The sequence below is a fragment of the Octodon degus genome, unplaced genomic scaffold (genome assembly GCF_000260255.1).
Source record: "Octodon degus isolate 3935 unplaced genomic scaffold, OctDeg1.0 scaffold00096, whole genome shotgun sequence".
Lineage (NCBI taxonomy): Eukaryota > Metazoa > Chordata > Mammalia > Rodentia > Octodontidae > Octodon > Octodon degus.
This window is the reverse complement of record NW_004524672.1, coordinates 1275419-1291330: the sequence shown is the minus strand read 5'-3', so window position 1 is coordinate 1291330 and position 15912 is coordinate 1275419. Positions and strand designations below refer to the sequence as shown.

At 45.6% G+C, this 15912-nt stretch overlaps 2 protein-coding genes across 2 annotated transcripts in view; one reads left to right on the top strand and one right to left on the bottom strand.

Annotated features, from left to right (window-relative positions):
- Positions 1-12318, bottom strand: part of Col4a4 (collagen type IV alpha 4 chain) — a 160733-nt gene extending 148415 nt beyond the window's left edge. Inside the window, exon 1 of the mRNA XM_023723057.1 lies at positions 12094-12318. The gene's annotated coding sequence lies outside the window, so the exon portion shown is untranslated. The remainder of the gene's footprint in view (positions 1-12093) is intronic.
- A 114-nt stretch (positions 12319-12432) lies between these two features.
- Col4a3 (collagen type IV alpha 3 chain) overlaps positions 12433-15912 on the top strand; it is a 140592-nt gene continuing 137112 nt past the window's right edge. The window contains exon 1 of the mRNA XM_023723074.1: positions 12433-12810. Within this exon, the coding sequence (XP_023578842.1) occupies positions 12724-12810 (87 nt within the window). The 5' untranslated portion in view covers positions 12433-12723. The remainder of the gene's footprint in view (positions 12811-15912) is intronic.

Genomic DNA, 15912 nt, shown 5'->3' with positions numbered 1-15912 from the left:
CAGACTGTAGATGACCTTACGCATACCTTACATGCCTATCTAGGACAGGGGCAAGTCATAAAAAGTCACAGAAACTTTTTGACTGGCCTCTTTCCTGAACTGCAGTTACTGGGTCACTGGTGAATAGCGCTCCATTGGGCTGCCAGTCTGACACTGTTACTAGCAATATGTCCTGTGCACTGTAGTTCACAAAATGGGGTCATGTGTGCTATCAACAACCACCTACAGCAGTTTGCTTCACCACACCTTTGAAGGCACCAAACAAAAACATCTTATTATGCCAAAAATATCATTCTAATGTATCTTCTCACAAATTAGTGGTTGTCAGACTGGGCGTGGTGGCACGAGCCTATAATCCCAGCTCTCGGAAGGCTGTAGACAGGCGGATCACTACGAGTCCAATCTAGTAAGTAGTAAGACCCTGAACACCCTGTAGACTCTTCCCTAAAATACAAAAAATTAATGGTTGTCATTTGGGACTAGATAAGACAGTGCATTGACCCAAAGCCTCATGTATTCAGAGGCTGGGCTGCAAGAGGTGATTGGATCAGGCAGCACTACACTGAGGAGTTGATTAAACCACTGACGACTCCATAGCTGCATGCACTCTTAGGAGACGCAGCCTAGTCAGAAGAAGTGGGTCATGGGAAGGTGACTGACTGGCAAGGCTACACCTGCCTCCCCAGCTCTCCTTATTCTCTGTTTCCTGGCTGCCTTGAGGTAAACAGCTCTCCTCTGCCAGATCCTGCCATGAGGCCCTCCCTACTTTGAATTCAGCTGACTAAGGACTAAATCCTCTAAACACCAGGAGCCAAAATAAACCTCTTATCCTTGAAGTTGTGGATATCAAGTGTTCTGTTCCAATAATGAGGAAAGTGACTGAGACAGATTTTGGTGCCAGAGCCATAGGGTTGTTGCTGTGCCTATACCTCACCCTGTGGTTCAGAAGCCTTTGGAACTTACCAGAAGAATTTGAAAAGATTTGGAGATACCTGCTAGAGAACTCTAGAATGCCATACCCACGCTGGAAAGGAGATTCTAATCAGGGCTCAGAAGACTAAAATGGTGACAGAACACATAAGGTAAAGACAGTGCTCAGGAGGTTTCAATTGGAATCAATGACACCAGTAGCACTTAGGCTAGCAGCACACACAGACAGTTCATCTACGTCTTACCCATGTCCAGAGATGTTGTAGGACACTAAGTTTAAGAGCAGTGGACTAATTAATCTGGTGGATTAATTCAATACTCAGGTGGTGTTAATGATACTTCTAGCAGCTCTCAGCAAGTGCTACAAGGAGAAATGGGAGCAAAAAGTAATTTGAAAAATATTTAGTTTCACCATAAAGGAAATGCTTGACAAGTTGAAGCTATACAGTATGGAGATACTAAAACTATGAAAATTTGGGGAGGGGAATGGGTGTGCTAGAAATCAAGCTCAGGACCTCAGAACCTTGTGCTTGCCAAGCAGGCGCTTGTGCTGCTGAGTTATAGCTCCAACGCTATTGATATTTTTAAGAAGGAAAGCTGTTTGCATCAGGACGATAGTAAAGATGGTTGGAGAGCATCTCAGGAATTAGCAAGACTTCACCCTTCCCTGGATTCAGTGTGCAAAAAGGTAAATTCATTTGCAAAACTTTGCTTTGAGAAAAGAGCTATAGTTAGGAAAGGCCACCTAGAGAATTGGTTCTCCAGGATTTGGCCCACAGTGCTCAGCCACCCACTTTGAAGCCTCTGCAGCTATGATCCCAGGGGGCCTGGCTACGGCTTGAGCTGGCATCAGACCGTGGTATCATCTAAGTGGTGCTGTTCTCAGAAAGGGAGCACTGTCTATAAGTGCATTAGAGCTCCACCTTCAGCCTAGTCAGTGGGAGCACAGCTAGGCTTTCTATCACCTGATCCTATCTCTCCAGCCAACTCAATGCAGAGCGTGGCTTTGTGACAGTGAACTGACTCTGGGCTGGGAATGGTAAAGGAGAGACTTTGATTAATCCAGTGGGAAAGTGGAAATTAGAAAACTGAAAACAGGGGAGGAATGGGGAGGAAGGAAGCATTAAGAGGTGTCCCAGGATAGAGTCCATCATTATGAGACAAGTTAAGATGCAGTGTAAACCTGGATTTAAAGAAAACATGCTGAGCAAGCATGAGAAGTTGTTTCCAGGGAAGAAAATTAGGAAAGAGGAAAAAAATCTTACTGAAAATCGCTCCATACTTTCACAGCATTTTATTGCCAATGAAATTTACTTGAGTGAAGTGATCTATGCAGCCCAGGTGGACAGAAGGCCACAATCTTTGCTGCTATTTCCAGGAATCCTCTGTCTCAGTAGGGACTCACCTCCTCACCGTGCCCAAGAGGGAATCTGAACATCAACACCAGGGTCTAGATATCCCCCTGTCCACTGACCCAGTAAGATCTACAGGCTCTTCCCCACAGCACCTGGCATGGCTTGCATGTAGATGTCTCCACCTCCCCTGCCAAAGCCTCATGCACACATAGGTGGGACTTCTTGAAAGCTGCTGGATCTAGGTTGTGCGATAGTGGAATTAAGGCTGTATGGTGCCAAATTAGCCCACTAATGGGTTTGACATAGTTCTGGGTGTGGGTAATGGGAAGGCCCACCCTCGGTGTGGATGGCACCACCCAAAGCCTTGTAGCCTGTTTAGGGTGAAAGGAAAGGAGGATTCTGTTCTGCTGCTGTTGCTGCTTAATACTGCTGCACCCGCCTGCCTGTCTGCCTGCCTGCCGTGGACTGTTTCTCTTCTGCCACGCTGCCCCGCCTTGCAGCAAACTGACTGTGGACCAAAACCTCTACATAGTGCCAACTGAAATAAACCTTTCACCCTTAATTTTGGGTGTTGTGTATTTTGTCTTTGCAACCAGCAAGCAACCAAGACAATCTGTACAGAAGTGATTTCTAGCCATGTGTATTCAGCAATATCATCTTGTTACCTTCTTCTAACTCCCAGGTATTATTTTTCCCTTTCCCTCTCCTTTATGAAAATTCCTGGATCCCAGTTCCTGTGGGACTGCTTAGGAGACTCTGCCCAATGTTTTCCAAATGATAGGCTTATGAATCAGATCTGAGCTCTTCCAAATAATTATCTCCATCCTAAGACATTTGTTTTCTCTGCAACATGATCTTGAAATGAAATTCATCCTGCTGGGGGTTCTCATCATTAGAGAAGGGGTGAAGCTGTGGCTAAAACTGGGGGATGAAGTGAAAAGCAGGCTGGAGATCACACTCTCCTATTCCCCGAAAGCTGTGGAAGCTTAGTGTTGTCTCCTTACCCAAGTAACACTAATACTCTTGAGTTCTGTTTAATGATCATTTTTTTGTTTTTTCAGGAAAATAATTTTCTGTTAACTCAATGACTACATGTACTCTCCTTTTGCTAATTTGACAATGAACTACCTAAAGACTTTCTTTCCAAAGATAAATTTTTCTGTCTAAATACCTACTTTATATCTTTCCTTTCAAAATAAAATTATTTCTTACAACGGCATAAATGAACATTTCTCTTTTTTAGTATATGTTTGCAGTACCTAATGTTTACATTCATTGTGTAGAGTTGGTATAAGTGCATAACACATCTTAATTTATTTTCCATGCCTTTCCCTTCCCCTCCCCCATCTCCTGGCCCCCCTCATTTGAGAAAGATCTGTCTTCCTACCAACAATTATTTATCTTTTATTTTTCTCTTTATTTATAATTTCATTATCTCATACAAGAAAAACCATGTGGTATTTAAGCTTTTATATCTGATTTATTTCATTTAATATTGTGGCCTTGGTTCTTAAAGGTTCAGCTTTTGTAAAGAGATAAGCAAAGGGCCTGAGAAGCTAGGAAATTACTACTAGAAGAATAACATGGCTGTCCATCTCTGGCCACTTGGGCACCATATTTGGAGAGCTACACCTTCCCTTTCAAGAGTGAAGCTGACCAGACCCCAACACATAAGCCGGCTATTCGGTGATCTCTTTTTTCTTTTAAAATCTTTTAAAATTTAAAAGATTTAACTGATAGTTATAAAAATCTGTCATACATGGTCTGATCAAAAGCATGCTGAATGTTTACCCTTTTAAAAATTTTATTACAGTAAAATACACATTGTTATTAATACCCTTCAAAATTCTCCCCCATGCATCAGACACACTTACTCCATTGTTCCTGTCACTTTCTGAGGCAGCTCTGGAAGTCATCTTTACAGGGAGTGTCTTCAGTTATGCTGTCGTAGCTACCCTCATGTCCTGAATGTACTCCAAACCTTTACCTCTATGATCATTTTGACTTTGGGAATCAGCCAGAGGTCCCATGGTGGCAGGTCTGGCACGTAAGGTAGAAGAGGACACTGCAGTGTTTCTATGAGCCCGCCTTTGAGCTGGACAGCACTTGGCAGAAGCACTAGCCCTATTTACTATCACATCCTGTTAAGACACAAAAGAGACTTTCAAAGCTGTTTCAAGAAGTAGCAAACAGGAGAGGAGAGTATTTCGGGGCAGGGTTTACTGCCAATGTACTTTTCACTATAATACATTTTTAAAATCTAAACTTTCACCAAGTATCACATTTGATCATTTTTTATATTAATGCAGTACTGTGTGGTGTTTCAATGCATGCATACACTGCATAATGTTTAAGTCGGGTTAAACATACCTATCTCCCCAAACATTTATCATTTCTTTGTATTGAAAACATTCAAATGTTTTCTCCTAGCTCTTGAAATGATATGTAACTGTCTTCTGCAGTCATCCTACTCTGCACCCACACCCCAGAATTCCTCTCTCCTCTCTAACTATAATTTAGTACCTTTGATAAACCTTTACCACCCCACCTTCTTCCCTTCTCTCCCATGCTCCTGATAATCATAATTTTCCTCTCAACTTCTATGAGATCAATCTTTTAGATTCCGCATATGAGGGAGATCACAGGGCGCTTGTCTTTCTGTTCCTGACCTACTTCATGTAACATAGTGACCTCTGGTTCTGTTTGTGTCTTGTTCTGTCTAAAATCTCTTCCCTCCAGTGAGATTCCACCTGCTGACTTCCAAAGAGTTCAGGTTGGCCTGAACTCCTTAGCAAAAGCAGTCAATCTTGTCACACATTACAGGGTTCTTAATGTGGGTCACGAGTCTGTGTGGTCCAGGGACGACTGGAATGTGGCTGGAGCTTTGTGTTCTCTGAGAAGTAACAGATAAATCTGGACAACTGCTCAAGGAAATTCTTGAGAACAACTCTGAGCTCCAATTTGAGCAGAATGCTGTTGGCCTAGGACCAATCCCACCCTGGCCCTCCTCGCCTCTAGATTCAGTTGAAGCGCTAGAGGATTTCAGAGCCCTCGGCTGGCACTGGAGTTGAGTTTTGAGGGCAAGGTCACATGGACCATAGCTCAGCTCACCTCTCACTCTTCTGGCATGCTTTTCTATAATCAGCAGAAAATCTGACAGTAACCATAAAAGCATCATGCTTTGGAGCCACAGAACGGTGATACACATTCCAAAAATAGACGTAAATGGAGAAGCTAAAATACACAAGGAGAAATCTACAGTAGAGAAATTGAAATCAAACGAGCTTTTTCCTCCAAGAAATTACATTGTTCCTCCAAGATGACATTTTTTACTCCTAATGCATTCAAATCAATTAATCAATCAATCCATAAATGTTAACCTCACAGGTTTCCCTGGGCCTGCAACTTTTTTTCACTCCTTGGTAGGGCTGAGCACTCTGAGTTCTCTAGACCTTTCAGACACCCCAGAACTGTGTCTGAAGCGAGCTCCAGCAACACTCCTGGTGACTCCACCCCACGGGGCAGCCACTTGCCCGATGTCCTGCCACCTCTGCATCCTGCCTCCCCCTCAAAGACCATCCACTTCTTCCCAGGTTAGCAAACACAAGCAGAGCTTCAGAATGAGAAGAACTGGGTTTACATCTGCATTACTCCAGTAACAATTAATTATGCAACTCAAAATTTTATTTGGTAGTATAACCCTGAACAAGCCTTTTAATTCCTCTGAGCTTGTGGTTTCTCAGTATGTAAACATGATGAGTCTGTAAAATTCATACCTGATTTACATGAGCCTGAACTTGTGCCTAGTCCAGTGCCCGGCTCAGGAAAGAAAGATGTCTTTCCTTCCTTTGTAATTTGTGTTAAAGACGAAAAGGTCTCGCAGTGTATTGAAGAAGGCTGTAGAGGTAGAAAATGCAGGAAATATGAGACTATATGCAATGGGGAGACTTGACTTAGAAAGGAAGGAGGATCTGGGAAAATAAAAATGAAGAAGCACCTACAGCAGTACCTCGTAAAGCACCTTCCAGTTGTCTGAGGTGAGGTCCAAGCCCTGAGCTCAAGTGAACCTCTTTCCTCAGGCTTCTGCATACCTGGGTGTCAGGCATCTACCATTCTGTGAGGCTTAATGTGCCTTTTTAAAGACCAGGAGAGAACTTATTGAGAGGGATAAATCTTCAGTCAGTGTGGAAGAAAGGGCATATTGAACAAGAAATCTAGATAGACTGACAGAACTAACCTAAAGCTACTCTGAGAGGGCTATAAGGAAAAGACTGGCATTGACTTTAGGAACCAAAAGCCTGCACCAGCATCCTAGCCTTTCTTTTCTTGTCCTCTGCCTCCCACTTCTCTCCTTTTTGCTTACTGTTTCTCTCTCTCTCTCTCTCTCTCTCTCTCTCTCTCTCTCTCTCTCTCCTGTTCCTCCTCCCTCCATTTCTCTTTTCTGCTCTTCTGCATTTGTGTCACCATTACCCTCATCACTTGTCACTATTGCCCCCACTCTCAGACATGGCAAGAGTCACTATCTACAGAAGGCGGACTATGTGGTGAGCTGTGTGCCACAGACTTCACAGTAGCCTGAGAGGTAAACAGTGCAACCGTCCTCCTGTGACAAATGATTCCCACAGTTAGTAAGTGGTATTTCCGGAGCCCACACACCAAAACCTTCCTTACTAACCACTTCATTATTTTGAAACAGGAGCTCCATAAGGCATAAAAATTCATGAGCAAACATCAGAGAATTAATCTGTGGAAAGAACAGCCTCAGCCTCGACTACAGCAGGAGAGAAGAAAGCTGATTATAAATTTAAATGATGCACAGATACAAAAACATTCTGCTTCCTGTGAATCTCGGAACACTAGAGCTCTCAGGTGGATGCATTTGTATTTGGAATTTCAAGGCTAAAAACTTCTTTGGGACAGTTGGAGGTCCTAAAGGTGCCATCTCTAAATAGGATAGAGAGAAGTCAAACGTTCAGACATTTAAATGTTTACACCAAGAAAGAAAGATTTTGTAAAAATGTCCAAATGTAGAGATGAGGTACATAGTTGGTCTGAAGGTCTGAAGGCGGTACTCATGGGCCTTGGTTTTTCCGCAGAAGAGCTTCACTACATCTTTCTCACAGCTGCATGCCTGTCATTTGTCTGGCCTCTCACCCTCCCTTCCTTCTGGAAGGAATTGATTCCGAGAGATCCAGACACTCCTGAGTAAGTAAGGGGAAACTAGTCTCCCCTTCAAAAGATCTGGCCACTCTGGAAACTAATAAATGATTCAAGGGCATTCTTGAAGCCAAGCTCCAGAGGTGTACATCCCACAGCTTACCACGGGCCATAAAGACACAGGCAGTGTGGACTTTCGACATCAGTAACATCCTGGGTGTTGGCTGGGGCCTACAGACCATGGCCAGAATAATCAGCAGGTGCTACTGTCACAGAAACACAAATAACTCTACAATCAAAGTAAGATTTTTCCCTTATCCTGTAATTTGGAAATCCATCTTTTTCATTTCAGACATGAAAGGCAGAAAAAGTTTACAAAAGTTTTTACAATAAAATGGACAATATATGGAAATGAAAATACATAGAATTTAATGTATGTTACAATAAAATATTTATAAATGTATAATTTAATGATGTTTTAAAGTTGCAGTAGCCCTCTATGAACTAGGTTGGCATTAACAAGAAATCTACTGCAGACATCAACTCTAAACACTTAATTCCACAATACACATTTGTGATTAATTAGATAAATACCTATTGGCCTGGGATATAGCCTGGTGGTAGATCTCTTGATTAGCCTATCTCAGGCCCTGGGTTTGGAACCAAGCACCACAGAAAAGTAAATGACCTTCCATTGTGTCTACACTGTATAATAGAGGTCTGCAGAATGGTGTTCATGGGCTATGACCTTAAAGCAGGGTAGGTGCATCAGAGGGTCACCAAAGGTGGCAGAGCCAGCAAATACAGTGAAGGGGGCAGGATATGGTGAGCTGGAGAAACCTGAGGAACTTGAGATGACTGAGGAGATAAAATGCAAAAACAGAGCCAGGACCACTTGATTCTACTCTAGGAAATGCTAAATTTCCTGTGAAGGAACAGGGGGAACATCTGGGAGATTTTCAAAGAAGCACAGGACCTCACTGGGTGATGGGTATTATTTTGGTTCCCCATATATTTCCAACACTGTCCAGGGAAATGGCAGTTCCATTTTCCCTACCCCCTACATAAAGAAGCACAGTCACTTGACCCATCAGGCCCATGAAATATGAGCAAAAGTGGTTATGTCACATCTGGTAGAAGTTTTTAGAGCAGTTCTAATTCCCCTTTGGAGGCAATCAGAGATGCTGAAAGTCATGTTCATTAATGCCCTCTTGAGTGTCTAAAATTTCCAGGAAGTCCCTGACTAGCTATAACCAGAGTTCCTCCAACCACCTCCCACCTCTTCCTATCCCCTTTTAGGATCACACAGTGTACATGAAAGGAGAAATCCCATGACTACAAGCTGTTGGGTTTGGGCAGCTGGAACTGCCCCCATAATAGCCTTCCTAGTACCATAAGTAGTTTTAAAGGATAAGTCTGACAATAAGATAAACGATGAATTTCAGAGAACTTGTAGAGCAGGAAACTAGCCAGAGGGATCCTGAACTTCACGGATGATGAGTGCAGGCTCCAGGGCGGTAGTCATGAGCTTAGGAAAGCAGTCACTGACATGAGGGCAGCAACTGACCTGAGATCAAGAGCCCTGAAGTCTCACTGTTTCAGTAGTGTTGAGAGGAGAAAATTTTTGCCATAAAAGGGATGACAAAGAGAGGAGATGAAGCTTAAGAATATTAAAAAAGGAAGTATGAGCACCCGGGGAAGTGTGTGTCTCCGCAAAAGTGAAGGCCCTTCTCTGCACGGTAAAGAATTCTGGAAGATTATGACTACAGGAAAACAATTTTGAGTGTGAATGCTGTAATTCAACAGTAATACACACACACACACACACACACACACACACACACACACTGCCCTAATGGGGCTTATACTGAAATGTAGAGAAGCAGAGAAACATGTAGGCATTATGCAGAAAACAAAATATCACGATTTTAACAGGGGACAGACATAATTACATAGGGTTTGTCAAACGTAACACCATTTAATTTTGTTCACACCTCCATCTAGTATCAAAGTCAAAAGGAGGGACTTCTGCATCCACACCCTGTGAGCCACACCACTTGCCTTGTGTTTGTTCTCATTCAAGAACCCAACTGTGAAAAATTAGTTTTCTTGACCAACATTATTTTTTTAAACCAAGGATTCTAGGGCCAGGTATATAGCTCAGTGGTACAAGCACCTGCCTGAAAAACACAAGGTCCTGAGTTTGATTTCTGATACCAAAACAAAGATTCTGCTCAATTAATCCTATAGGTGAGCAGGAAAACCACTCCAGTAACACTGTGTGTGTGTGTGTGTGTGTGTGTGTGTGTGTGTGTGTGTGTGTGTGTGTGTTGGGGTTGCAGGGCAGATGAGAAGGTGATAGGTCACTAATCCTGGCTTTAGACAAGTCACTTGTCCAGGATTCCTGTGCACCTGACTCACCTGGAGGTTGTGGAGAAGGTAAACTACTGGGGTGGGGAGTGTTGGTCCTCTGCATTCTTAAGCCTTCCTGGGATGCCAAAGCTGCCCACCCCAGGGATGCAAAGGAAAGGTTCACGATGCCTTGGGAGGGCACTGAGCTCAAGGAGCTAACAGGCCGTGTTCTGCTCTTGTTCCTTTAGTACCGAGCTCAGAGTCATCTCGGCCCTGTGCTAATGTTTCTCACTAATCCCATGTATTTTCCCTTTTCAGACTGGAGAATCAGATTGCAGTAGATGACAGTTGAGTGGAGACACCAGACAAAGGGCTTCTGACAGAATGCTATATTCCCACAAGTCCCTGAGATGGTTACTATGATTATCCTAACATTATAGAGAGAAGATTCCTGCCCAGAAAATTTAAATCACACCAGTCAGTAGGGACCACTCCAATGACCAGGCTCTTAACTATTGCTTACTCTTTGCTGTGTTTATATTACATGTCTTTCCTACTCAGTTGCTGTATCAGAAATGACTTGCAGCTCACTTCTGCCATCCATTTGAAAATAGATAAAACCAAGCCCAATCTCCCATTAAAATGACACAACATCGAGAAAAGGCAAATTGAAATTCAAGTTGAGAAATCTGCAATTCAGCACAGAGAGGGAGCAATGAAAATTAGAACCAAGAATTTGTTCTGTTTTGTTTTTTGACAAGTAATGTTCATGCTTCCCCCAAATTTCCTTAGCCAGGAGGAGAAGCCACTAGGTAGCACTGCAATCTCTGTGGTCTGGGCACAAACTCCAGTGTCTGTAAATCTTAAAGAAGAGGTTAACATACGCCCTTTTTATTGTTGTACTAAGAAAACACTCTAATTCAATGCAGTTAACCAAAATATGTATGCAAAAGCGGGAGCCCTCAAACTTGCTTCCACCCGAGTGTCTTCAGGGACTTGTGAAACAGAGCCCTCTGGAGTTTGATGGAATCAGCTTGGGATGGACCATGTGTCAGGATTTTTCAATGCCCTTCGGGAATTCTAACGCACAGCCACAGTTGAGAACTGCTGGCACAAAAGACACAGAGAAAACTCTCTCTCACCCCACCATCAAAAGAGTAAATAAATCCTGGGTGGAGGTCTTTGCTCACTGCTGGAGTTTTACCGCCCTGCCTGGCTGCACAGACACGACATGCTAGGAGACCTTGATTCGAATGGCAAGCAAGTCCCACCCAGTGTCCAAGCACACAGTTCACACTCGCTCAGTGCCTAGAACCAACCACAGCAGGGGTCAGCAGCACTCTCCAAGGCAAAGGGTCTCAACCCAGGGATGGAATCCAGGTCGTGGGTGAACTTGGATGGGGAAGAAAAAAAAAAGAACATTTTAGTTTGGATGGGGAAGAAAAAAAAAAGAACATTTTAGTTTTACAAATTTTTCAGTCTAGCACTCCCTCTGTATCAGTACAGGCAACAAGCCACAGCTGGCCTGGCCATTTGGATCCTTGGCACCCACCAGTGACTCCATGCCACACTTCAGTTTGCCAGCTACCTGCAGTACTATTCGCAGTCATCACTATAATGCGATCACAGTTGTATAACAGACCTACTGTTAGATCTAGCTACTTAATGCAATAATAACAATTATTATTATTATTATTATTATTAATGGCTGTTACTTATCAAGACTTCAGTATTGTACTATGATGATTGTATTCCAGTAAAACGGCTTTTGGTTTAGTTGTGTTTTATGCATTTAACATTATTCTCAGTAGGGGTCTAAATTCTTCGCTCCCTGCTCAAAGCCATGTCCCAATAAGCCAGAGCCGGCCTATTTCCACCCTAGGCTCCGAGGAAAGCGTGCCCCCCTCCCACGAGGGCGACAGCCTGGATAGGAGTTGGGCTTGTTTTCCCCGCATTTCCGCAGATAAGATTTTTTTTAGCCTGAAAAGCCAGTTCAACTCGGGGGATAGAATAGGATGGACTTTCTCTCTCCCCTCAGCTGCCTCTTTCTCTTGGCATTTGGGAATGCCCCAACTGCCAGGCAGGTAACTTGAGCCACCAAATTAATCAAAACACACAGCTCCCAGTTCAAGCCCTGGCAGACAAGCCTGGGAGCTAAACAGGTTCTCCTCTAGTGACCCCAAGGCCCTAATTCCCAGCCATCCCAGCCCCGGATGCTGCAGGTTCCTGCACTGCCCCCTCTCCACAGGTGCCCAGGCTGGCGACAGCGTCCCGTAGCACGCCTGCAGAGGTTCCCTACCTGCGGGTCGCCGCAGCGCCGGTGCCGCGCACCCTTGGGCCCTGGGACCAGATCCACTCCACTGCTCTCTGGAGGCCACGTCGCTCAAGTCCGACGGCGACAGCCAGGAGGCGGCCCAGGCAGCCAGAAGCACGGCGCGGGGGCCTGAGCGAGCGGCCGGGCCAGTGCAGAGCCCTGCGCCCTCCGGCTTAATCTGGGCAGAGCCTCTGGCCACTCCCTCCGCCCCGCACCGCCACCTACCCACCGCGCAGCCCCGGCCCCGCACTCTGCCCCGCCTGAGCCCCCGGGGCCCTGGGGCGTCACCTCCCGACCCGGGCCTGGACGCGTGCCCACCAGCCTGCCTGCGGTCCCGGCCGCTCTGGTCCCGGGCTCCGCGCCCGGCCCCAGGGACAGCAGCGCCCGGTGTCCTGGGAGGGAGGGACCGAGGGAGGGCGCCGAGGGCGGGCCTGGAGCCGCTTTTTCCCTCCCTGGGAGCCGCCACCGTAGCCGGGCGGGGAGGGACCCACCGCGCGGCCGAGCCCTACAAAACCCTCCCCGGGGAACGGGCGAGGCGGGCGCCACGGAAAGGGACGCGGTGGCCCGGATCCTGCGGTCCCCGGACGGCCCGGTCCCCGACGGCCGGCGCCCACCATGCGCCCCGGCCCCGCGCCCCGGCCGCCCGCGCGCCTGCTCTGGCTCCTTCTAGCGCTCCTGGCGGCCGCGCCCGCCGACGGCAAGGTGAGTGCAGGGCTGCGCGACCCCCGGCGGCTCTCGGCCTCTCCCGCCTCGCCGGCGGGGGGCGCTGTCCGCGAGCCTGGCCCGGCTCCGGGGGCTCCACGCGCGTCGGACCGCGGGAACAGGTGGAAGGCACGGTGCTGCGGGAAGAGGCCGAGGGGGCGCGAGGGCAGGCCCCCAGGGTCGGGTGGAAGGGAAGGACTTCCAGGGTTCATCGAGTTCGTGGATGCTGAGACGATAGATAGCTGGGTGACAGGTGGATGGATGGGCAGATCGCCAGGAGGCGCCTGAAAAGCGCCGCAGAAGCAGGGAAGGATCCTGGATGGTGGCTCGCACTGGCGCTGGACCTGGTCTGAGGCTCAGAGCCGGCGGAGAAAGCTGCGGGAGTCCCGCCCGCCGCCTTCCTTCCTGCCTAGGATCCAACCTCAACTCTGACCCCTCCGTGCCTAAATTTGACCTTGGACACAGTTGGGAAAGCAAACGCTGCCCTTGATGTTGACGAAGTAGAGGTCCTATTAGGCTAAATGAGGCGATCCCACCTTGGTTCTGTTTCTGTTCGGAGTTTGAATGGTCCTGAGGTTATTTAAGTCCACTTGCTGTTTCTTATTCTTTACCATTAAAGAGAGAGCATCCTCGGAATTCTAATAGTTGCTGACTAGATTTTGATTTGTGAAAGTGAAATTTAACTTTTCAGGGGCTTTGTGTTATTTTTACGCTTCAAAGTCAGTCGGAGTGATAACAGGATAATAAATTTCATTTCCGAAGATGAGCTGATGCTTTAAGAATTCCATGCTTGTGGTTGTGATTGGAAATCAATAACTACAGGATGACTTATATGTTACATGAAAAGAGTTTTAGAACCTAGGACCACATAAAGTCCTTGGGTTTTTTTTTTTTCCTATTTAACTTAAATTTTAAGTTAAAACATGGACATATAGGTGTAGCTGAAACTCTTTGACCACCCCTTGTCGCACCAGATTTATAGACGCTATAGCTCTCTAGACTTCTGTCTTCTCTGAGATATCTGCTTTCATCAATTTCATACCTCTTTCCAGGCCTTTACATACATACGCACGGACCCACAAAGAACAAGTAATTGGTAACGTAATTGATTGCACACTGCATGTGTGCACATATATTGTTTTTGCAGCTCAAGCATCTGTGTATGCCAGGATGGAGGTTATACCTTGTCCTTGCATAGGTTTTTCACAATCTGCCAAAGTTATGCGAACTTTTCCCATTCTCAAACCATTTACATTTAGGTTATTGAGTGTTTCGCATCCTGAAGAATTTTTGCAATCCCTTTCATCTCTTCATGCACTTGATTCTGACAAAAAAAAAAAAAATACACTTTCATAGAAGAGGAATACCAGTGTGGTCAGCAAATACTGATGGAGTTCATTCAGGTCCATGCGGGTCGTCTACCTGCTTTAACCAGAAGCAAATAGATCCAAAAGGGAGAAAGCCTAAAGGCTAAATGTTGTGCGATGTTCCGAGAAAGAGTTCGAGGTCAGAGTTGCGCATCCTTCTGAACTCTGTAGATAAAGACCAAGATTGGGGAGGGTGGTAACGAAATGGAAAGATGGTTCCCTTCGAGAGAGGCATGCTCTGCAGTTACAGCATTTTCAGCCGCATCCTTTGTAATTCACATGCAAAATTTTCTGCTGAGACTTTGGCCAAGTCTTGGCACTTTATTGCTTTAATTAGTATTATGCTAATACTAATTATTGGAATAACACACCACTATTATGATTAATGTTAATTATTGTAATGAACAAATCCATATATACTGTTTCTAATCACCACTTGAAGGAAGTCTTTACTGGAGGGTTAAGGGTGATCATTGCCGTTGTACCTGCTGCAGTAGACAGAAAATAAGATACTACAATCATGAAGTAGAGGGGGAGGAGGGAGAGGGGAAGTAAAAATGACCAAGATGCTAATATTTTATGTGCCAGTTCCCCAAGATGAGTGTAATTATTGTATATTGCAAGTATAACATAACTTTTTTAAAAAAGAATATCAGAACTCAGGGCTTTCATGTGGTGGAGAAAAGCAATCTCCAGTTACCTGGTAATTGGCTGTCCTGTGCCGACAACTGTTCTCCTTGCCAACTAACTCTGACATTCAGCAAGGCCCTTACCAGTTGGGGCATCAGTCTTGCCATCTGTGAAGTGGGTGACACTTTGACTGGGGCCAGCATGAGCGAGGTGGAAAGGTAAGGGACAATCTTGATTGCCAACTAGCTGTTGGCATCCTGGGCCAGCCTAAGAGCACCAGAATGTGGTCAGAAGAAAAGCCAGGGACTTCGTGTTTACCAGAAATGGCTCAAGTTCTAAATACTGGCAGGTGACTCAAAACTTTACCAAAAACATAATGTGGACCAAACAATGTATAAATGAGAGCTAAATTTAACCTTCGGGCCTCCTGCTGATCGTCTTCGTGCTACCTGAGCTAAGGACGAACCTTGTTCTAGATTGCTCCAGTCACCTAGCATTCCTTGAAACAGGAAGATAGCAGGCGTGGTGACCCTGCGTGCTGAGCTTGGGCAGGGGGAAGCTAGCTGTCTACCCAGAGTTTGTTCTGGAGCACCCAGAGGAACTAGCGCTGCTGCCGGCCTCGGTACCCACCCCAGGCTGGCTCTGAGGCCTTCTCCTGCTCTCTAGCTGCCTCTTCCCCGCCCACCCTCTTGTGCCTGGGTGCTCCCTGCTCTCACCCTGGGCAAGCAGTCTGGGAGAGGAGGTCTGAGAAGCCCCTTCTTTGATCTCTGAGTAACGTGAGGTTCACCAGTGGTGATGTCAGGACTTACCTTCCTCTCTCTACCTTCATTTCTAGACAGGGCAGAACCATGAGGAGCAAATCTCAAAAGCTAGAAAACTGCTACATTTAGGAAGGAGGCATTCTTGCTTTATTTCATTTTTAAATTTAAAGAGTTCTGTTATACTGGGAAATATTTGAAACTGACAAAAAAAGTAACGTAACAGGCACTGATTTATCTTTCCTTGAGATGAAGCAAGTATTAATAAACATTGGTTTGTTGGGGCTCAGATTTCTCCCTTGAGAAAGAAAAAAACATACAGAAAGTTCTACCCACATGCTTTAGCC